The sequence below is a fragment of the Bufo bufo genome, chromosome 2 (genome assembly GCF_905171765.1).
Source record: "Bufo bufo chromosome 2, aBufBuf1.1, whole genome shotgun sequence".
Classification (NCBI taxonomy): domain Eukaryota; kingdom Metazoa; phylum Chordata; class Amphibia; order Anura; family Bufonidae; genus Bufo; species Bufo bufo.
The window spans coordinates 195,303,383-195,328,457 of NC_053390.1; the positions used below are offsets into that span (position 1 = coordinate 195,303,383).

At 44.7% G+C, this 25,075-nt stretch overlaps 1 protein-coding gene across 4 annotated transcripts in view; it reads right to left on the minus strand.

Annotated features, from left to right (window-relative positions):
• The window catches only part of OSBP2 (oxysterol binding protein 2), a 299,539-nt gene that overhangs the window by 71,687 nt on the left and 202,777 nt on the right, over positions 1 to 25,075 (minus strand). For all 4 annotated transcript variants that reach the window (XM_040415995.1, XM_040415996.1, XM_040415997.1 and 1 more), the window contains one exon: positions 4,747 to 4,945. In XM_040415995.1, the coding sequence (XP_040271929.1) occupies positions 4,747 to 4,945 (199 nt within the window). The remainder of the gene's footprint in view (positions 1 to 4,746; positions 4,946 to 25,075) is intronic.

Genomic DNA, 25,075 nt, shown 5'->3' on the forward strand with positions numbered 1-25,075 from the left:
TGCAAAAATACAAATTCTGTTATTCTTTCTGCAAATTAGGGCATCAGTGCACTAAGCGAAGTGGCCAGAATTGAAAAGCTGAGGAGCAGAGATGCAACATGGGGCTAGGCCACCACTTGACACACTGAAGCCCTAATTGCATATAAATTAAAAGTCTTTTTTTCTCCCTGGAACACAGTATGTCTGGTTTTATAGGGTTGATCATACTGACAAGTGCTCCTTAAAGGGGTTTTACAGGATTACTATGTTTGTTAACAGATATGCTCAGGTACATCTTCTCCATGCTCTTTCAATTTAGACCCTCCTGACCCGTATTCACCATGTAAATGAACCACTCTGGTTTCTTTCCATCCTGTATGTAGCACTTCCAATTCCTGTATCCAATCAAACCCATGATGCACTTCTCCTTTCTCTGCCACAGCTCCGGCACCGCCCCTAGCAACACCCATCTGGTTTATATCTCCTCCCACCCATCTAGTTACATAGACACTCCCCTATCACTAACCCTAGCAACACCCAGCTAGTTTGTAGCTCCTCCCACCCATCTAGTTACATAGACACTCCCCTATCACTAACCCTAGCGACACCCAGCTAGTTTATATCTCCTCCCACCAGCTAGTTACATAGACACTCCCCTATCACTAACCCTAGCGACACCCAGCTAGTTTGTAACTCCTCCCACCAGCTAGTTACATAGACACTCCCCTATCACTAACCCTAGCGACACCCAGCTAGTTTGTAACTCCTCCCACCAGCTAGTTACATAGACACTCCCCTATCACTAACCCTAGCAACACCCAGCTAGTTTATATCTCCTCCCACCCATCTAGTTACATAGACACTCCCCTATCACTGCCCCTGTTGCTGCTTTGGCAAGCCCATGGACATAGAAGTAAGAAGCTGCATGGACATGGTCATGTGACAACAGCCCAGAAAGGAAGATAGGTGCAATAAAAGGTAAAAGAAATAACGGTACATTAAAAAATTACAGCTGCCTTCATAAATGATTATTTTAAAGGTTGTTGATGCAAACTGGAAAATCCATCTCTAACCCTTTCTGGACCCCCACTACATGTCACCTCACAAACAAATAACCATCACACAGCTCTGTAAACATAACTATAAAAAAGTTATGGTCAGAATATGACGATGAAACGTTTCCAACATTTTTTTTTTTAAACACAAGAAAAACTATATAAATGTGGCATTGCCATAATAACACTAACCAGGAGGGTGAAGGTACTGATAGAGAATGCCGTAAAATTAAAACACAGAATTGTGTTTTTTTTTCCGATTGCACTTCATTTGGAATCATATGCAATATTACGGTAAATTGTGCCATTAGAAAGTACAAATTGTCCCATAAAAAAACAAGCCCTTATATGGCTTATATGTGAACAGAAAAATAAAAAAGTTATGACTCTGGGAAGTTAGGGAGTCAAAAACACTAAAACTGAACACTGCCATGTCCTCAAAGGGTTAAGAAGCACTAATTACTGGCATTTTATTTTTGTTTTTGCAAAGGGTGCTTTAAAGGGTAACCCACTGCCCTTCACCACTAGCCTAATGATCAGTCTTCTCCTGGCTGTAAGCAGCAAATCTTAACAACATATTTTCATTACTAAAACCTAAAAAGTATAAAAAAAACAAAAAAACATCTGACATAATTACCATATGTCCTCTGAAGAATAATTAATAAGAATAACTAAATTACCAGAGAGTATATAGAGTTCTAATTAGCTGAGGACAGAACATAAACAGCTACTGAAATGGCTCACAGCCATGCGCCACTCATATGCTTTTTCATGGCATTATCACATAGTTGTGACCGCTTCTGGCAGGTACCGAACATAAAGGCAGAATAAGGCCTCTTTCACACGGGCGAGATTTCTGTGCGGGTGCAATGCGTGAGGTGAACGCATTGCACCCGCACTGAATCCGGACCCATTCACTTCAATGGGGCTGTGCACATGAGCGGTGATTTTCACGCATCACTTGTGCGTTGCGTGAAAATCGCAGCATGTTCTATATTCTGCGTTTTTCACTCAACGCAGACCCCATAGAAGTGAGTGGGGCTGCGTGAAAATCGCAAACATCCGCAGGCAAGTGCGGATGCAGTGCGATTTTCACGCACGGTTGCTAGGAGACGATCGGGATGGGGACCCGATTATTATTATTTTCCCTTATAACATGGTTATAAGGGAAAATAATAGCATTCTTAAAACAGAATGCATAGTACAATAATTTAACTCACTTTAATCCACTTGTTCGCGCAGCCTGGCTTCTCTTCTGCCTTCATCTGTGAGGAAAAGGACCTGTGGTGACGTCACTGCGCTCGTCACATGGTCCATCACATGATCTATCACCATGGTGATGGATCATGTGATGGACCATGTGATGAGCGCAGTGACGTCACCACAGGTCCTTTACCCAGGTCCTGAAGAAAGAAGACAGAAGAGAAGCCGGGCTGCGCGAACAAGTGGATAAGGGTGAGTTAAATTATTATTATTTTTTTTAACCCCTCCAGCCCTATTGTACTATGCATTCTGTATTAAGAATGCTATTATTTTCCCTTATCACCATGTTCTACAATCTACACAACACCTAACCCAAACCCGAACTTCTGTGAAGAAGTCCGGGTTCAGGTCTGGGTATCAAACATGCCGATATTTCTCACGCGTGTGCAAAACGCATTACAATGTGCATGTTCCCGCAACGCACCTGCATCTTTTCCCGCAACGCCCGTGTGAAACCAGCCTAAGGGTATGTGCCCATTTGATGATAAAAATATATAAATGATAAATAATGAAAAATTGGGGCTCGCACTACTAGAACCCCTTCAATCCTAAGAAAAAGGGGCTACAGAGCTTGGCTGGTGTTTCCATCCCCAGCAATACCCGGCCCCCATTGTGCAGACAACTACAGCACATTCAGCTGAACTCGGCTATGTGGCAGTTCTATACACAGTGGGTAGCTAGGAGGACCTGCCTTGATTTTTGGGATCTGCAGGGTCGCTAGAGATTGAATCCCCACCAATCCTATGTATGCCATAACATTATATTATGGGAATGCTGATTCAAATTAATGAGAAAATATGCTCAATGAGAAAGGGTGGATTATCTCCTGTCCTGATACAAACGCAAAATATCTTACTACGTGTCTACGACTAATTCCACGTTTCAGAGGAAATAATTTTAAACACAAGTCTTTAACAATTCACTGGTTTCGAAAACTGCTTCCAGTACAAAATTCAATGAGTTGTGGGCTTTCTCCTGGTTTCTGGCCCATGGTGAGGAGGAACTTCACCTCAAGTTGGAGACATCTGTTCTGGGGTCTCACTTTTCTCAGACGTCGCAATGTTCCTCCCAATCATCCTTCCTAGAACAGATAGGAGGAGAGAACGGCAAGCATGCTCTGATACCTCCTATCCCATAAATGTCAAATGTAGTTGCATGTGCCAACTCCAGGAGAGGTCCCGATTCAGTTTTTTAAGGGAATAGATGCAATAGATGTGATCAAAATGATCTTGCATATTCTAATTGGTCAAATGACTTTAGCAAAAACACACCTAACATGTTTTAGGTTGCTTTAAAGAAATGCTGAACGACTGAGATGTAATCAGAAGAAAAATTTTGACAGGCTTAAAGGGCTTCTGTCACCCCACTAAAGTGATTTTTTTTTTTGGGGCTAGTTAAATTAGTTATATAGCGATATATGAAAATATAATTGTGTTCCTTACTTTGATCCAGCAGTTTATTCAAAAAACGAAGTTTTATCATATGCAAATTCAGTCTCTACCAGCAAGTAGGGCGTCTACTTGCTGGTAGCTGCTGCAGAAAACCGCCCCCTCGTCGTGTTGATTGACAGGGCCAGCCGGGATCTCCTCCTCCGGCCAGCCCTGTCGGCGTTTCAAAAATCGCGCGCCTGTGTTGAATCGGCGCAGGCGCTCTGAGATGAGGAGGCTCGTCTCCTCAGAACTCCCTCAGTGCACCTGCGCCGATGACGTCTTCTATTTCGGTGATGTCATCGGCGCAGGCGCACTGAGGGAGTTCTGAGGAGACGAGCCTCCTCATCTCAGAGCGCCTGCGCCGATTCAACACAGGCTCGCGATTTTTGAAACGCCGACAGGGCTGGCCGGAGGAGGAGATCCCGGCTGGCCCTGTCAATCAACAAGAGGAGGGGGCGGATTTCTGCAGCAGCTACCAGCAAGTAGACACCCTACTTGCTGGTAGAGACCGAATTTGCATATGATAAAACTTCGTTTTTTGAATAAACTGCTGGATCAAAGTAAGGAACACAATTATATTTTCATATATCGCTATATAACTAATTTAACTAGCCCCAAAAAAAAAAATCACTTTAGTGGGGTGACAGAAGCCCTTTAATCTTGCAAAGAACGCAGTCATTGCCCTTACTGTTTTCATTTTCAGCTGGCAGACTGCTGAGGGGGAGGAGCTTATGGTCCCTGATTTGAGACTGCCAACAGAGTAGCAGGGAAGGGCTGCTGTTGCAGCCAGTTGCCTTACAGACAATTTTTTTCCCCCTCACATCTCTTTGCTATATGTGACAGTACAGTCAAAGGAGAGGAAGATTTTGAATATAAAATGAAAATTTTAGGTAAATTTTGTGTTTTTAATATTCCTTTCTCCAGTTTCTTATCGGAATTTTTCACGGGTTTGCTCTGCTGAGCAGCTATGTCCAGACAACAGCTGTGATTATATTTTTTTACCTTTTACAGAAATGTACCTTTTACAGCACTGGGATTTCCTGTAGAGTTAGAAGACAGACCAGGGGCTCCTCGGCAGGCTCTTTCAAGGCTATTATGCTGTTTTGCTAGTTGCTCGATAGTCTCTTCCAAACGAACTCGCTGCTCACGCTCATACTGCAAAGCACGATGCCATTTACGACTATGGGATTCTGCTAATTCCAAGAAATCGCGGCATGCCTAAAACAGGGAATAAAGAAAAGAAAAAAGGTTATCGATTTGGTTAGGAATACAATGTGATCCCTCTCCATAGATTCCTTCTAAATTATTACGTAACCTTTACGATAAATCATACATCAGAGGTCAAGGGTTCCATTAAGAACATTTCTTAGATGACATCACATTTTAGCCCTCCGCTTGCTGCTGGGGTGATACTTTAAAGCTCCTGATGTATCCCTCAGCAGAGCTATTCACTTTACCTATCACCTCTCCTGACATGTCTGTTTTAGCAATTACTTGCATTCCCTATGTAATACCAATTCTGGAGCATCTATTCTTAAAGGGGTTGTCCAGGTTCAGAGCTAAACCCGGACATACCCATATTTTCACCCAGGCAGCCCCCTGACAAGAGCATCGGAGCAGTTCATGTTTCAATGCTCTCCTGTGCCCTGCTCTGAATCTCCAGGGCAAAGGCATTTTGTGGAGTTCCGGTAACGAACCAGGCTCTCCTTCGGGCTGCCAGGCTCTCCTTCCACCAAGCAGTGAGCCCGGTGACGTCACCGGCACAGATAGGCGGGCTTTAGCGCTGCCCTAGCCTGTAAAACAGCCAGGGCAGCGCTAAAGCCCGCCCATCAGAGCCGCTGACCTCACCGAACACACTGTTGGGCGGAAGCTTTCGCCCTGCAGTGTGTTATAGTAAATAAAAAAGCCCTTGCCCTGCGCGATCCTGCGCAGGGCAAGATAGAGCATCAGAGCATGAACTGCTCTGATATTCATGTCAGGGGGGGCTGCCTGGGTGAGATTATGGGTATGTCCAGGTTCAGCTCTGAACCTGGGCAACGCCTTTAAGGCTCTTATGTTGTGCCATTCTTTCACCATTCCCTCTAGAAGTTTATGAATTTTGCGCAACGGATGCGGACCCATTCACTTCAATGATGCTGCAAAAGATGCGGATGGCATCCACACTTCTGCTCCGTGGCCCCGCAAAAAAGGATAGAAGTAAACTACAACTATTGTATCCAATGTTATGCAGGAACGCATGCTATGGCATCTGTCACAGGCATTAAAGGGGTATTCCATCTTAGACATTGGTGGCATATCGCCGCCACCTCTCCTTTCACCGCAATGGGTCTGCCAGAAATAGCCAAGCCAGTATTCGGCTATTTTCTGAACTCACATCGCAATGAATGGAGGGTGGCTGAGCATGTGTGTTGAGCTCTCTTTCACTTTGGAAGACCCATTCTGGAAAAAGAATTGGATCCCACAGGTGGGACCTGCACCTATCTGACATCGATGGCATGTCCTAGCGAGATGCCTTCAAAGGAACTACCCCTTTAAGTGGAGGACCCTAAATGCAGTGTGAATAAAGCCTTAATAATACAGGGAGTGCAGAATTATTAGGCAAGTTGTATTTTTGAGGATTAATTTTATTATTGAACAACAACCATGTTCTCAATGAACCCAAAAAACTCATTAATATCAAAGCTGAATATTTTTGGAAGTAGTTTTTAGTTTGTTTTTAGTTTTAGCTATTTTAGGGGGATATCTGTGTGTGCAGGTGACTATTACTGTGCATAATTATTAGGCAACTTAACAAAAAACAAATATATACCCATTTCAATTATTTATTTTTACCAGTGAAACCAATATAACATCTCAACATTCACAAATATACATTTCTGACATTCAAAAACAAAACAAAAACAAATCAGTGACCAATATAGCCACCTTTCTTTGCAAGGACACTCAAAAGCCTGCCATCCATGGATTCTGTCAGTGTTTTGATCTGTTCACCATCAACATTGCGTGCAGCAGCAACCACAGCCTCCCAGACACTGTTCAGAGAGGTGTACTGTTTTCCCTCCTTGTAAATCTCACATTTGATGATGGACCACAGGTTCTCAATGGCGTTCAGATCAGGTGAACAAGGAGGCCATGTCATTAGATTTTCTTCTTTTATACCCTTTCTTGCCAGCCACGCTCTGGAGTACTTGGACGCGTGTGATGGAGCATTGTCCTGCATGAAAATCATGTTTTTCTTGAAGGATGCAGACTTCTTCCTGTACCACTGCTTGAAGAAGGTGTCTTCCAGAAACTGGCAGTAGGACTGGGAGTTGAGCTTGACTCCATCCTCATCCCGAAAAGGCCCCACAAGCTCATCTTTGATGATACCAGCCCAAACCAGTACTCCACCTCCACCTTGCTGGCGTCTGAGTCGGACTGGAGCTCTCTGCCCTTTACCAATCCAGCCACGGGCCCATCCATCTGGCCCATCAAGACTCACTCTCATTTCATCAGTCCATAAAACCTTAGAAAAATGAGTCTTGAGATATTTCTTGGCCCAGTCTTGACGTTTCAGCTTGTGTGTCTTGTTCAGTGGTGGTCGTCTTTCAGCCTTTCTTACCTTGGCCATGTCTCTGAGTATTGCACACCTTGTGCTTTTGGGCACTCCAGTGATGTTGCAGCTCTGAAATATGGCCAAACTGGTGGCAAGTGGCATCTTGGCAGCTGCACGCTTGACTTTTCTCAGTTCATGGGCAGTTATTTTGCGCCTTGGTTTTTCCACACGCTTCTTGCGACCCTGTTGACTATTTTGAATGAAACGCTTGATTGTTCGATGATCACGCTTCAGAAGCTTTGCAATTTTAAGAGTGCTGCATCCCTCTGCAAGATATCTCACTATTTTTGACTTTTCTGAGCCTGTCAAGTCCTTCTTTTGACCCATTTTGCCAAAGGAAAGGAAGTTGCCTAATAATTATGCACACCTGATATAGGGTGTTGATGTCATTAGACCACACCCCTTCTCATTACAGAGATGCACATCACCTAATATGCTTAATTGATAGTAGGCTTTCGAGCCTATACAGCTTGGAGTAAGACAACATGCATAAAGTGGATGATGTGGTCAAAATACTCATTTGCCTAATAATTCTGTACAGGGTGTATAATATTACAGTGACCGAATATGTATTTAAACCTTGTAAGAATGTTTCTTCAGATTTCTTTTTTGATAGAAGGACATTTTCAAAAACAGAGGTAATTTATAAATCACAGTTTTGCACTCTGACGTAACTAATATTGGCAAATGCTGTAATGATAAGTTAAAGGTCTGGACTTAATTCTTAGAACTGGTGGTATGTCCAGGAATTCTAGGGGACTAGTTGATGTTCACCAGCGTGTTTAGCCCCAATTACTTTTATGACTGGTCCAGGACTACTGAAGAACAGCTGACACTAGGATACTGAAGATACTAAGCCATTCTGTGACCCAAATACATCAGAGAAAGGTCTGCTCTCCTATAGGGCTAATAAAGAAGACCAAAGAGTTCCTACAGCACATTCTTCATCTCAAACAAACAATATGATTACAGCTTTTAGAATTCATGAAAAAAAATCTGAGATGTGAATAAATATACCACATGCTATCAATTCAACCTGTATTCAAAGAAAATGGGAACGTCTCCACAAAAATTCACTTTTTGAACCGCATGCTTTGGTCAAGTGGAAATAGACCAGAAAGTATATTCCCGGAACAGGACAACAATTGGAATATCTAATCAATGTCTGAAATCTCATAAAATCCCCCAGATTATTCTCCAGGATTATGGCATGGAATTTTATTGCAGTGGCAGCATCAGGTTGATATCAAATATCCAACAATATGGCTTACCTCATATACAAGTATCTGATTTTATTTTATTATTTTATTTCTAATAGACATTAATACATCACAGATTAAGGCCCCATTCACACGACCGTAAAGGGCTCCATGCCCGTATTGCGGACCGCACTACAAAGTGCTTCCATGGGCTTTTGGGTCTGTGCCTCCTCACCGCAAAAGATAGGACATGTCTTATCTTTTGCCTTATCTTGCGGATCTCGGACCTATTCAAGTCAATGGGTGAGCATCCGCATCACAGAGTGCACATGGCTGGTGCCCGTGCATTGTGGACCGCTATTTGCGGTCCACAGCATGGGCACGGTGCCCTTACAATACATTTGTCTGAATGAGCCCTACAGGGGTTGTCCAGGATTAGAAAAAAAACATGGCTGCTTTATTCCAAAAACAGCCCTACAACTGTCTATGGGTTGTGTCTGGTTTTGCAGATCAGCTTCACTGAAGTGAATGGGGATGAGCTGTGACGCCACGTACATACTGTATATTTTCTAGTCCCGGAGAGCCCCTTTTTAATAATAAATATGGATTTGACACATTTGATTAGGCTACTTTTACACAGCAGTGCAGGTTTGCCGTATGGGCCAGGAAAGCTCCCCCGTCAACTGTATCTATAGGCTCCCATTTACTCGACAGAGGCCTAAGGTAGTCATTTTGACCTGTGTTCAGCCAGTAAACGTTGGTATATTTGTTCTTGGCTGTACAGAATAGTGCAGAAGACTGTCCCATACAGAGGCATCCAGTAAAAATTGTACACAATGTGATATATGTTTTCTTTTTAACAACAGAGCCTATGGGCAACATGCAGATAGAGCAGACTTTGACTTGACATATAACACGTTAAATACATAGGGGCACATTTATTAGGACCGGCGTTTTAGACGCCGGTCTTAATAAAGCCCTAAACTGCTGGCCTCTCCATAACTTTGGGGCATCCAGCGCCAGTTCTACATGTAAGCCAGCTTCTGAGCTGTCCAAACTGCTCCAAATTGCTCACTTCACTGGCGGTTGCCATCTTCAAACGATTGTAGTTTAAAAAGTATAAATAACTACAGCGAAGAGCTTTATATTGTGAGAATCACAAGACCTAGACCTGCATTTTGATGCATAGTATGTCTCCGAAATATTAAAAATGAAGGCACAGTCGCAGTTCAGAAATTGCCCTTCAAATTTGAGGTGGCTAGAGTGGAGTTTCAATGAATGTCAGTGGGCGGCGTGAGTTGCAAACAAATGGTCATATTGTGAAAACTATCAGGACTATGGCTTAGCCATTTTTAGTGGCAGCAGGGATAGCTGAACGTTTTGATATAAGATTTGTGTAGGTGGGCTTGAAAATGAAGGAGTGGTGGCAGTTTAGAAATCATGTCCTGATTTTTCAGCTCACACTCTAGCTTTTGTCAGCTCCCACTCTAGTCTTGAACATTCTGCCATTCATTCCTATGGGACCAATTTCGCCACAAAAAAAAACGCTGATATTTCATGAACCATGAAACGTTCCACAAAGTAATAGCACACCAATAGGGAACAATCCTACAGGGTGCCATAAGACCACTTAACAAGTATTCGTTTAGCCGTCACAGTTTAGTACAAACTGTGCCGTTCAATATGAAGGAAAACTTTTTCTTCCAACTCACAATGTACAGAAATGACAGCATTAGCTTACAAAAAAACCTCCCAATACAAAAGAAGCTTGTCTGCCCCGTCACTGTACTACAAAATGTATTATTCATCATCATAAAATACTTGATTGGCAATGACACCCATAGCCTCATCATGACTAAAGGATTCAGAGTGTAATTACTGGGATGCTTAATTTAATATCTCAAAACAAAGTCTGGGTTCCCTAACAAGTGCGAACAGGAACATAATTAGCTGAAAATATAGTAATGCTACATACACAGCAAGTACAAAATGTACACCAGCTGTGCATGTAGATAGATAGATAGATAGATAGATATGAGATGGACACAGAGATTGATAAATATATTGTGACAGATAGATTAAAAGAAGTTTATGTTCACAGTGTTAACGGGTTATCTGGACATATATGGAATATCCACAAAATACTCCTTAAATGCTCTGGGACCTGCTCCTATCTCAGGAATGGTGCCCCTTCTTGCGTTGCTGAGAATAGAGAGGTGGTCTTGCATGTGTAGTGATGTCCAATCATTTCTACAGGCGTTCTGAAAATAGCAAAGTAAGTGCATTTAGTTATTTTTTTTAGAAGTGCTTCCCATTCACGGCGGCACAAGATAGGGTCCCATTCTTGAGACAGAGGTGGAACCTGCAACTCTCGGACATTTATGACATATTCTGTGGCTATGTCATAGTCCAGATGGGATAAACCCCTTCAAGCCATATTATTCCCTAATAATGATTTAGTAATTTGACTAAATTCTGGGTAAGGAGGCTCTAATGATGACATTGATGAACTGTAGGTAGACCTCTTGGACGTAGGGCATCTTATCTATGCCCTAATAACAGTAATCTACAGGGTGCCATAGCACCTACTATAAACAGTTCTCACGTGAATAGATGTAATAACTTTAACAAGTCTCCAAGATAGATTCTCTTTAAAAGTGCAGTCTGGTTATCCTGTGGGAGAATAGATGGAGATCCACGTAATCTCAACACACTGTAGGTGATAGTTGGATTTAAATGAGTGCTATATAGAATTATACATTATATATGCTCCCATTATAGGATGGAAGAAACAGAAAGTGTAGCCATATTGGTTGTCACTTTTGGGTTAATACAGCATGTCATACACTGACAACCACCTGCCCCTTACAGAAGGCTTCCCCTTTGGTGGACCCGGCCCATCCGGGCATTACGTTTGTCCATTTGCCACTATATATGTGCCACTACAGGGGATAGGTATAACTAGCCATGACAAGCTCTGCCCTGTGATAACAGACAGCCGGGCCCAGCAGATTTCCACGTCGGATTCCTTTTAAATAAGGAAAGCCTAGAAGAGGAACAAGACACTCTTCGCCCATGAAGTCTTGACTCCACTGATACAGGGTCAGAAGTTAGGCTGCTTTCTCACAGCCAGTGTTTGGTCAGTGATTTCCATCAAGGATTGCGAGCCAAAACCAGGAGTGGAGGCTACACTCTGATAAGGTATAATGGAAAGATCTGCACCTGTGTTTTTGACCAACACCTGTTTCTGTCTCACAATCACTGATGGAAATCACTGATCAAACACTGACTTATACCACCCAACTTTTTGGACAGTAAAAGAGGGGCACTTATGGCTCATTATGTGAAAGATCCAATCACTGGCTGAGCCAGGTCATGAAGGCAGCCAGCCATTTCCCGCCATGTTAGCAAGAAGTGGGGTGCAGTGGGGACCCGGCACCATCAGAACGGCAGCAGTGTGGGGATCGGCAGTGGTGTAACAAGAACTGACAAATTGTTGAACTGCATCCCCAGCAACTCTTCGCAACCTCCTCGTCCTGTGCAACCCCCACTCCTGTGGTTAGTCAAGTTCGCCCTCTGAGACTAGGTCCATCAGCTGCTCTGTCTGTTTCCTACAGTGTCACTGTATATAATGTCACTGTATAATACTGTTGGTGGGGGCCCTGACAATAAAATATTTTAGTCCCCCTCCTGGGGAGGCCCCTTCAGAGTTCGGGCTCCAAAGCAGCCGCTTCCCCTTTAGCTACGCCCCTGGGGATCTGTAAGGTAGGCATTAGTTCTGGGCTTTTTTGTGGATGTGCAGCTCTCCACATCTTGCCATGGAATATCCCTTTAAATTTTAACACAAAAATCATCTGATATTAGACAAAATTATCCAATTTCATTAAAGTCAAAATTGCAAAAAATAATGAAAATATATATAAGGTGGGGTCTAATATACAGGTAGGACCCAGGCAGTTTATTTCCCAGGTCAAAAAGAGGGACATGTAAGGAGCAAATAGGGGCAGAGGAATTAGGGACTGTTGCCCCAAAAGAGGGACATTTGGGAGGTATGCTGAATGTGTGAAAGTGGCCTAAGGGTGGGGGATGTGACCCACACGTCATAAAGGGGTCATTTACTGTGTACAAATACATCCATTTATTCAGCTTTAATAGGAATTTCTACAGATTCTTGTCCTATGAAGTCAGCCTGATCTGCTGAGAGGTTCCCTTTAAGAAAAACTCAACACAATTTTCTTGCATCCTGTAAATGAAATCATATTTCGTTAGAATCGGTGTTGAAAGTTCTCCGTAAATATGGACCAGAGAACATAGTCTCTCACCTACCTGATAAATCTGAGCACCGAAATAGCAAGTAATATAGCGATATCACACATCCTAGTGTCGGTTATATATAGCTTCCCCCCATGGACAGAGCCTGACACAGCGATCACTGGCACACGCCGCAGAACAAAATCCCAAGCTATATTCTTACCAGAAATAGGACAACTTCCTCCAGCAATATAGACATTAATAAGTGATGCCATTTGTAAACAGCGGCTCCATGTGGGACTCATTTCCTTGCTGCAGAACATTTAGATCTGAATAAACTAAACGACTATGACAAAAGCTTAAAGCTGTATAATGGACGCTCTGGCTTCAGGAAATAGCAAAACTGAGAGCAGATTTTCAATGATCAGCACAGGATTGAAGCGCGTGATCCTCCAGGAAAGCAGACATTTACTACATAGGAATAAAGAAGTACCCTGAGAGTCCAGGAGCCTCCATCTACACATCATTCTCATGGTTCATCACTCACTATATACATTTTTTTTTTCTTAAAAAGGACCTGTCACCTCTCCTGACATGTCTATTTTAGAAACGACTTGCATTTGCCATGTAATAATAATTCTGGATCATCTATTCTTATGACTCTATGCTGTCTAATCCCTTTATTATTCCTGCTAGAAGTTATGAATGAATTATTGGCAGTTTGTAATGAAGGTCCAGATGGGTGTTACCAGTTAGGATTTGTCCCTGCACAGTCTGCCACTGGCAGCGCTGATTGGTAACACCCAACTTGACCTTCATTGCAAACTGTTAGTAATTCACTGATAACTTCTAGCAGGAATAATGAAGTAACGACACAACATAGAGTCATAAGAATAGATGCTCCAGAATTGTTATTGCAAGGGGGATTCAAGAGTTGCAAAAACAGACGTGTCAGGAGAGGTGACAGGTCTTCTATAAACTCCTCCTTAGGGCCCATGCATGTACACGACCGTATGTATTTTACAGGCCGCAAAACACGGATGACGTCCGTGTGCATTCAGTATTTTGCGGAACGTAACAACCGGCCCCTAATAGAACAGTCCTATCCTTGTCTTAATGCGAACAATATTAGGACATGTTCTATTTTTTTGTGGAACGGACATACGGAAAAGGAATGCACACGGACCAATTACCGTTTTTTTTGCGGCCCCATTGAAGTGAACGGTACTCATACGGACTGCAAAAAAACGGAACGGACAAGGAAACAAAATACTTTCGCGTGCATGAGCCCTTACTTTGAAATCTTCCTATTGATGCACCTAGAGAAATCCATGGAATCCATCAATGTAGACGTCAGAGTTTACCAAACCATTCACCAGTGCCATCAGCTCAACTATCCCCCAGTGCCTTCAGCTCTTCCCCACACCAGTGCCATCAGCTGCCCCCCTAGTGCCATCAGCTGCCCCCTCAGTGCCATCAGCTGCTTCCTCAGTGCCACCAGCTGCCACCCTCAGTGCCATCAGCTACCCCCTCAGAGCCATCAGCTGTCCCCTCAGTGACCCCCCCAGTTCCATCAGCTTGCCCCCAGTGCCATCAGCTTCCCCCCCCCAGTGCCATCAGCTTGCCCCCTCCAGTGTCACCAGCTTCCCCCCCAGTGCCACCAGCTTGCCCCCCAGTGCCACCAGCTGCCCCCCAGTGCCACCAGCTGCCCCCCAGTGCCACCAGCTGCCCCCCAGTGCCATCAGCTGCCACCCCAGTGCCATCAGCTGCCCCTTCAATGCCAGCTTCCCCCCAGTGCCATCAGTTTGCTCCACAGTGCCACCAGCTTGCCCCCCAGTGCCACCAGCTTGCCCCCAAGTTCCACCAGCTGCCCCCAGCTTGCCCCCCAATGCCACCAACTGCCCCCCAGTACCACCAGCTTGTCCCCCAGTGCCACCAACTGCTGCCCAGTGCCACCAGCTTGCCCCCCGGTGCCACCAACTGCCCACCAGTTCCACCAGCTGCCCCCAGATTGCCCCCCCAGTGCCACCAGGTGCCCCCCAGTGCCACCAGCTGCCCCCCAGTGCCATCAGCTGCCACCCCAGTGCCATCAGCTGCCCCTTCAATGCCAGCTTCCCCCCAGTGCCATCAGTTTGCTCTACAGTGCCACCAGCTTGCCCCCAGTGCCACCAGCTTGCCCCCAAGTGCCCCCAGCTTGCCCCCCAATGCCACCAGCTAGCCCCCCAGTGCCACCAGCTTGCCCCCCAGTGCCACCAACTGCCCCCCAGTGCCACCAGCTTGCTGCCCCAGTGCCACCAACTGCCCCCCAGTGCCACCAGCTTGCCCCTTCAGTGCCACCATCTCCCCCTCCTAGCCATGCGCCGCTCCACAGCTCCTCCATCTTCTTCTCTGCGCGTTGCACTGTCGTCCTGACGTTACACAGCGTCGGGTCATAGTGCGCGCTTACGTCCACTATGACCTGACCATGTGTCAGGAAGAAAGTGCAGCGCGGTGCGGGTGACCACGGAGAGGTAAGTAATAGCAAGCGCTTCACTTCTGCTCCGTGGTCACATGACACAAACGAATCCTTGATGCAAAAGTTTTCATCGAGGATTTTTTTGTGTCAAATTACTCGATTTAATCGAGTAATCGTTTCAGCCCTATTACGTTTTATTCTCACTCCTATACTTGCATGGCAAGCCTGATCTGCAAAAATGCACCAGAATAGGAAACACACTGGGGGAGATTTATCAAAACTGGTGTAAAGGAAAACTGGCTTAGTTGCCCAATCAGATTTCACCTTTCATTTTTCACAGCTCCTTTGGAAAATGAAAGATGGAATCTGATTGGTTGCTATGGGCAACCTTACCAGTTTTTCTTTATACCAGTTTTGATAAGTTTCCCCCACTTAGTTTCTCGAAACATGGATCCATGAAAAAACAGATGTGTTAATAGCCTCAGCGACTTGTGACCATGTGCTGTCCCATTTTTTAGCTGGTGTCAAATTCCTGTTACATTTAGTATTCTGGCCACCTGACCACTGACAACTACTGCTCTTCACATCTATTACATTTTGTCTGACTTGTCTGTATTAGTAACGTCTTGCAGTAAAAGAATATTGAATTTGTGTCGGCTCAGACGAAATCCATCTCTGACCTGTTTTAACTGCCTCTGTTACCTTTTGCCCAGAGGTTTGTACATTTTATAGATTCTGCACTTTAAAAAAAATAAAAGAGAAAGAAAATGCAACTTCCTGTATTGAAAACCTGGAAAAAAATGGCCACTTTTAGGACAAGCACATTTTAAATCTTCTTACATGTCTATAAAGAGGATAAAACAGGATAAGTCCTTTTAATAGAATAATTCAAGCTGCATGGATTTTTTACGGACAGATATGAATGGTTTCTACATGATTTAAATGATTATTTTAAATGACCACATCTAATGATAGCAGAATGAAGCCCGGAGCAGAATACCATGTGCTGTCTACCCGTGGCACTCACCTCAGTACACAAGCTATGTCCATGTACATGACCCGAGAAGAACAGCCCCCATTATATTTCACTTATGCAGATGAGAACTTGAAGCTCCTGGGCCCAATGCAAAATCTATAACATGGCATTTATAATACTGATGTCTTCTGATGTGGCAAAGGGGCCTTTGTCCCCCATGCTCCCTGGAAGTGGTGTAGCTAAAAGCTCATGGGCCCTGGTGCAAGAGTTCAGCTTGGGCCCCCCATCCCTCAGTGCTTTGTGGCCAGGGGGAGTGAAGCACATGGCCTTCAGGCTGCCTGAGGCAAACATTTTAATCCCCCCCCCATGCCAAATTCTTGACCTAACCCTTTCCCTCCAGCCAGAGGTATAAATTGACCTGCATTCACTTTCTATAATACCAGTGTCTTCTTATGTGGCACAAGGGTCTTTTGGCCCCCTCAGGCTCCTGGGCCCGGTAGCATCTGCTACCTCTGCACCCCCTATAGCTATGCGCCTGTTCCCTGGCATGAAGGCCCAGTATGTACAGTACTTGGGACTCCTGCAATGTTAGTAGTTATCCGCCTGCCCATCCCTCCTAAATGCCCGAGCCTATGGATGCCTCCACAGAAAATGCAGATGTCTGCCCAGCAGCAAGTTAAAGAGGCTGTCTGACCCTAGGCCAAAAATAATTAAAGGTTGGAATGTGTTTAAAATAAAGACACCCACTCATCTATTCACCAGTACCAAGGGTCCCCTTCTGCTTGCCTTTGGACTGGATATATGACATCCCATCCTTGGTCATGTGCACCACTATAGCCATTCAGTGGCCTCTGAGGTGACGTGTCCCTGAGTGACACATGATCGCAGAAGCTCAGTTGGTCATGTGCGACTCGGGGACACATCAACACTAAGGTCCGTGAATAGTCACTCCGGTGCACGTGACAATGGATGGGATGTAACACTGCAAACAGAATCATGGTGTGCCAAGTTGCTACAAAGTCAGCAGGGAGCCTTCTGAAGGCCCCAAGGCATTCTGTGTTTCAGACATTAGCAGAGTATCAGAGAGTACCTCTCAGACCCACTGCAGAAGTATTACCGTGTACAGTACAAGCAATCAAACAGGTCAACTCCCCTTAGGGAACTAAGTAAATGTGAAGAATATTAAAAATGGAAAAAACAAAACCCCAAAAACGCAGAAACTACAAAGCTCTGTCCACTGTACGGTAGACGGAGCTGGTTAGTGCAGCTCTGTTCTCATTCACTTCAATAGGAGCAGGGCTGAAGTACAGTACTTTTCGCACTATAAGACACACTTTCCCCCCAAAAAAATATGGGGGTGGGGGGGAAATGGCAGTGTGTCTTATACGGCTAATACTAAAGTAGGGCCTGAAAGTAATGAATACAGGGCTCCTTGTGCTGACTGTATGTACTGTTCTCTCACTCCCTGGTCTTCACTGCCAGCGCCGCACGCTGCGGTGTGACCCGCGTACAGTGTGAGGACATAGGTAGACTTTGTGACCTCGCGCTGTGCAATGTCACAGCGGGGCAGGAAGAGCGCTGGATCTCCCGAGTGGCGGCGCAGTCCAGAGCAGGAGAGGCGAGTTGATTTTATTTTTTGTCTGATCTAAGGTCTGATTAACATTGGGGGTCTGATCTGAGGCCTGATTAACATTGGGGGTCTGACCTGAGGTCTGATTAACATTGGGGGTCTGAGCTGAGGTCTGATTAATACTGGGGGTCTGGATGGGGTCTGAGTTGAGGTCTGATTAATGTTGAGGGTTTCAGCTGAGGTTTGATTAACATTGGGGGTCTGATCTGAGGTCTGATGAACTGGAAAGTACAGGAGCATTTTGGAAAAAAATAAAAATAAATTGCATGGTCCCTTAAAAGGGTTGTCTCCTGAAGACAACCCTTTTCTGAATGTAAGCCTTTCTGTCGGTCACCTGATTACTGTAGGTATAGTTTCTTTACCCCTGGTCAGTTGTTATCACTGGGCAGAAGATGTACCATGCTATACATTTACCCTGCTTAACTAATGTGCAGATTTATGCCGTACCGTTACCATTATGTATTTTCTTAGAGGGGTATTTCCATCTCTAGGATATGCCCCCATTGTCTGATAGGTGCAAGTACCACCTCTGAGACCTGCACCTACATCGAGAACACAGCCGCCCTCCATTCATTTCTACGGAGCCGCTGAAAATAGTCGAGCGCCCCATAAAAATGAATGGGAGTGGTGGCTGTGCAAGCGCGGTGCGCTGCCATTCACTTCTATGGGGAGAGCGCTTGGTGGTGGCCGGACCCCAGAAAACCCAGGGTCCTATGGCCACCACCTTTTTCGCTCCGTTCTCAGTGAACGTGCAGGTTCCAGAGGTGGGACCCGCACCTTTCAGACAATGGGGGCATATCCTAGTGATATGCCCCAATTTTTTGAGATGGGAATACCCGGGTATTAAACTAAGAGAAATGTACTACATGTATTGTGGGCTACTCACTTCTGTGGACAACCAACCATGTAATCATTTTACTACAATCAAAGGCCCTATGAGGTACAGTAGTTACCAAATTAGGTGGCACATTATGTGCCGAAGACTCTATCTAAGCAGCATCCCTTTCAATGCTGCAGTGTTATGGCCAGTTTAGGTATACTGGTTTACCATGCAATCATGATAGTCTGCGCAGTGCGCACAATTACAGTATATGACTTCTTTCACATTGGATACCTTTGAAAGTAATAATGATGATATGCTTTTATAATGTGTTAGTCACATATTAGCTGATCCATCTAGATTTTTCATAAAAATGTGACTTCAGCTTACTTTCCTATATGCTCCTCAAGAACAAGTTATGTTATATTATGTAATGGCTCAGGGTAGAAAAGTATGGTACAAATGTATGGAAAGCTATAACATCAGGTGCAGTAAACCAACTGTGACAAATGACTCCAATTAGCAGTGGAATGTCACAGTCACATCTCCATGGTGGAAGCAGCTGTAGGACTGACGTGTTGAAGTCTCTGAAGACAAAAATATATCAACGGTAAATGATGTCTGCACATACATTACACAAACGTACACATTAACCAACTGACCTTGAGCATCAGGTCTTCGCCAATATCCTAAAATATAGCATCCAGTCACGGTATTATATATTTGGAAATTATTTACTACATTGTTAGGGCATGTGTTTATTTCAGATAAGCTTAAAGGTTTTCCAGGAGTACAATATTCAGGAGAATTGTATTCACTTGTAAAGGGCGTGATGTAAAAATGTCTGATGATGTTTTATGATCTCTTAATGTCTTAAGATATCATAATGATAATGTATCAAAGTGAAGTCAGCATTAGGTGCACATCTTCTGTCCACTTCCCACCAATGGGACCAACAAAGACAAAGTTCCAATATGCACCTCAATGGGGAAGGTGCAGCAGTGTTGGGGGAGAAGATGGCTAGAAGGTTGGAGGAGTGTTTAAACTATGGACTGGGGGAAGGGTAATTACGTTATAGGATGGGAAGATAGTGCAGATAGAGACTGGGGGCAAGGTAGTGGGACTGGGGGAGGAATGGAAGGAGGGACTAGAACAGTTCAGAAGGAAAGGTGTAGGGTAAAGAATATACATAAACCTCTTAATTGTATGTACACTAATGCCAGAAGCCTGACTAATAAAACTGGTGAACTGGAATTAGTGATGTGTGAGGAGGACTATGATATAGTTGGAATAACTGAGACATGGCTGGATGATAGCTATGACTGGGCAGTTAATGTACAAGGTTACAGTCTGTTTAGAAAGGATAACCGGAGAGGGGGAGGGGTCTGCCTTTATGTAAAGTCCTGTCTAAAGCCCACAGTCCGAGAAGATATAAGTGAGGGACATGAACATGTGGAGTCACTGTGGGTAGAAATACATGGAGGCAAAAATAATAATAAATTACTAATAGGAGTTTATTATAAACCACCTAATATACCAGAGTCCACAGAAAATCTAATGCTAAACGAGATAGACAAGGCGGCAAATCATAATGAGGTGGTTATTATGGGGGACTTCAACTATCCAGATATAGACTGGGAAACTGAAAGCTGTACATCTTATAAAGGAAACAGGTTATTGTCAATAACCAACGACAATTACCTTTCCCAACTGGTTCAGGACCCGACTAGAGGGACGGCCATACTGGACTTAGTATTAACCAATAGGCCTGACAGAACAACAGACGTGCAGGTTGGGGGACACCTGGGAAATAGTGACCATAAAGTAATAACCTTCCAATTATCCTTCAAACGAGCGTTTCTACAGGGAGGAACAAAAAATCCCAAACTTCAAAAAAGCAAACTTTAGCCAACTAAGAGAGGACATAGGCCTAACTAACTGGGACAAAGTCGCCACAAAATTGGATATTTTTAAAAGCAACCTAAAATCTAATTGTGAGAGGTACATACCTTATGGGAATAAAAGGATGTGGATAAATAGAACTGTAAAGAAGACAATAAATGACAAAAAGAAAGCATTTAAATGACTAAAACAGGAGGGTAGCGAGGAAGCAATGAAAAACTATAAGGAAAAAAATTGAATATGTAAAAAACAAATAAAAGCTGCCAAACTAGAGACCGAGAGAATAATTGCCAAAGAGAGCAAAACTAACCCTAAAATGTTCTTCAATTATATAAAGGTAAAAAGTATAAATCTGAAGGTGTTGGCCCTCTACAGAGCAATGAGGGGGGAGTTGCAGAGAGCGACAAGGAGAAAGCAAAGCTATTAAATATTTTTTTCTCCACTGTATTCACTGAGGGAAATAAACTGTCAGATGAAATGCAGAATGTAAAAGTAAATTCCCCATTAAAAGTGCCCTGTCTGACCCAGAAAGAAGTACAACAGCAACTTAAAAAGATTAAAATATACAAATCGACAGGGCCAGATGGCATAGACCCCGTATCCTAAGAGAATTAAGTAATGTCATAGCCAGACCCTTATTTCTGATATTTACAGACTCTATACTGACAGGGAGTGTTCCACAGGATTGGCGCATAGCCAATGTGGTGCCAATATTCAAAAAGGGTGCAAGAACAGAAATTATAGGCCGGTAAGTTTAACATCTGTTGTGTCACTACCAGAGCTTTGGGACGTTCTCACAGCTCTGTTTCTCCACCCCTGTGATGATGTCACTACTAGAGCTGGGAGGAGTTCTCACTGTTCTGTTTACTTTTGGTTTCCTTCCTTCCAGCTGTCCCTCATGCGTTTGATTTCCCTCTCTTTATATCACCCCTCCTCCTATTGTAGGGCGTGGATTATAGTTCTCATTTCAGTTGTAGCTCTTGCTTTAGTATCTTCACTTGTAGCTATCAGTTCACTGGACCTGTGTTCTGCTGCAGCAAGCACTCCGGATATTACCAGCTGTCCTTGGATCCGTCTTCTCTGCGGCTGCAACACCTTCAGCTAAGTGTACAGACATTGTTGTGTACCTGATTATTTTCTGACTGGATCTGAGGTGGCCACGGTTCCCTCCATATACTGAGTAGGGCACCGGTGGCCGTGCCCCTTCCACTATTGTAGGGGTTACAGTGGTCATCAGTCTTAGGCAGGTGGGCATGCCTCGTTCCGCCATTTGGATCCGGGCATGTGCTTTAGCAGCATAGGGAGAGCTTTGAGGGTCGGACAGGGGTCACCCTTTATCCTCCCTAGTTTGGGTCCGGTCAGTAGCTCTTTTACTGTGTATACTATTGTTGCTCACATACAGCCGTGACATTATAATCCACCAAAACCGTCCTTTTTTGACATGGATCCGCTTTCTGGCCTGGTTGACCGCATGCAGGGTCTTTCTTTGGAAGTAGCGGATCTCCGTCAATCTATGACTCAGCTTCAAGCATTGGGCTCTGCTCCGGCTCATGGAGTCTGTTGCGAGCCAAAGGTCTCACTTCCGGAAACGTTCTCCGGGGGCAGTGAGAATTTTGTTCGCTTCAGAGAGGCATGCAAACTCCATTTTTGCTTGTGTCCCCACTCCTCTGGTAATCAGGAGCAGAGGGTGAGGATTGTCATCTCCCTGCTCAGGGGTAATGCTCAGACTTTGGCTTTTTCGCTGCCATCAGGGGATCCCTCCCTTCGATCCGTGGAAAGATTTTTTGTGGCCCTGGGGCAGATTTATGATGACCCGGATCGTGTTGCTCTGGCCGAATCTAACTTACGTGTTTTATGCCAGAACAAACTGTCTGCGGAGCTTTATTGTTCTGAATTTCGGAGATGGGCAGCTGATTCGGGTTGGAATGATGCTGCACTCCGGAGTCAGTTCTGTCATGGTCTCTCAGAGAGATTGAAAGATGCGTTTGCTTTCCATGAGAGACCAACGTCCTTAGAGTCTGCCATGTCATTGGCGGTACGCCTTGACAGGCGTCTAAGAGAAAGAAACGAGACCTCTCTGTCCAGCCATTGTCAGTCTAGGGGCAGTGGTGCGGACTCATTCAGTGTGCAGGGGCCTCATCCTGTCTCGCTCCCCTCTGAGGAGGAGCCCATGCAGCTAGGTCGACTTGCCCCTGATAAAAGAGGATTTAGTCCTCAGAGTATGGTGTGTTTTTGTTGTGGGGGCATAGGTCATTTGGCAAATGTTTGTCCGTCTAGGAGATTCTTGAACTGTACTAAGAGCGATAATAAGAGAAAAACCTCAAAAGGTAAATCATCAAATTCTGCTTCATCTGCTACTTTGGGCAAAGTTGATGTAGGAATTGATGCTTTTCCTCTGACCTGCAGTTCCCGTTTTCTCCTGTCTGCCAGGGTGGCGCTAGAGAGCAAAGTCATTTCTTGTGAGATTTTTGTCGATAGTGGAGCGGCCGTCAATCTTATTGACACTCAATTTGTAGCCATGCATGGTTTTCAGGTTTGCACATTAGAAAAGGATATACCTGTTTTTGCTATTGACTCTGCTCCACTCTCACAGAGATCTCTGAAGGGCATTGTTCACAATATCCGGCTATCTGTAGGTGACACTCATGTGGAGGATATATCTTGTTTTGTCCTTAATGGATTGCCTTCTCCTCTAGTTTTGGGGTTACCCTGGCTCACTAGACATAACCCCACTATTGATTGGTAAGGAAGGCAAATAAATGAGTGGAGTGACTTTTGTAGAGAGAATTGTCTCACAGCGACTTTTGCAGAGGTGTCTACTAAAACTGTGCCATCATTTCTCTCTGATTTCTCGGACGTGTTTTCCGAGATTGGTGTTCAGGAGCTACCTCCTCACCGGGAGTTTGACTGTCCCATTAACCTCATTCCCGGCGCCAAGCTGCCAAAAGCACGCCTCTACAATCTCTCACAACCGGAAAGAATCGCAATGCGAACTTATATCTCCGAGAGTCTCGAGAAGGGGCATATTCGTCCCTCAAAGTCACCTGTGGCCGCGGGTTTTTATTAAAAAAAAAGATGGCTCTCTGAGACCTTGCCTAGATTTTAGGGAGCTGAACCGTATCACGATTCGCGATCCCTATCCCCTTCCTCTGATCCCGGACCTCTTCAACCAAATTGTTGGGGCCAAGGTGTTTTCCAAATTGGATTTGAGAGGCGCGTACAACCTGGTCAGGGTCAGAGAGGGGGATGAATGGAAAACGGCCTTTAATACCCCTAACGGGCATTTCGAGAATCTCGTTATGCCTTTCGGCCTGATGAATGCTCCGGCCGTCTTTCAGCATTTTGTTAACAGTATTTTCTACCATTTAATGGGGAAATTTGTATTGGTGTATCTTGATGATATTTTGATTTTTTCCCCTGATGTTCAGACCCATCAGGATCATCTTTTTCAGGTTCTGCAGATTCTGCGGGAAAATAAATTGTACGCCAAGCTGGAGAAATGTCTTTTTATGGTATCGGAGATTCAATTTCTGGGTTTTCTCCTCTCTGCTTCTGGTTTTCGCATGGATCCGGAGAAGGTCCGTGCTGTACCTGAGTGGGAGCTTCCCGAGAATCAGAAGGCATTGATGCGCTTTCTGGGTTTTGCGAACTATTACAGAAAGTTCATTTTGAATTATTCCTCTGTTGTCAAACCCCTCACTGACATGACAAAAAAGGGGGCGGATTTTTCCTCTTGGTCGGAGGAGGCGCTTGCAGCCTTTTCTAAGATTAAAGAGAGTTTTGCGTCTGCTCCCGTCTTGGTGCATCCCGATGTTTCCTTACCTTTTATTGTTGAGGTGGATGCTTCCGAGGTGGGTGTGGGTGCGGTTTTGTCCCAGGGCCCTTCTCCTGCCAAATGGCGACCCTGTGCCTTTTTCTCTAAAAAAACTCTCCCCGGCAGAGAGAAACTATGATGTGGGAGATAGGGAGTTGTTGGCCATCAAGTTGGCTTTCGAGGAATGGCGCCATTGGTTGGAGGGGGCCAGGCACCCTATCACCGTTTTTACCGACCATAAGAATCTGGCATACTTGGAGTCGGCCAGGCGTATGAATCCGAGACAGGCCAGATGGTCTCTGTTCTTCTCCAGATTCAATTTTGTTGTTACATTCCGACCTGGGATAAAAAATGTGAAGGCTGATGCTCTCTCTCGCTGTTTTCCGGGAGGAGGAAACTCCGAGGACCCGGGTCCCATTTTGGCAGAGGGGGTAGTTGTTTCTGCTCTATATTCCGATTTGGAGGCCGAGGTCCAGGCTGCCCAGACTGAGGCACCTGCCCGCTGTCCTTCTGGGAAGTTGTTCGTGCCTCCTGAGCTACGTCACAAACTCTTTAAGGAGCATCATGATACGGTTCTTGCTGGTCACCCCGGGAGTAGAGCCACGGTAGATCTCATTGCTCGGAGATTTTGGTGGCCGGCTCTTCGTAAGTCGGTGGAGGGTTTTGTGGCTGCTTGTGAGACGTGCGCTCGCGCTAAGGTCCCTCG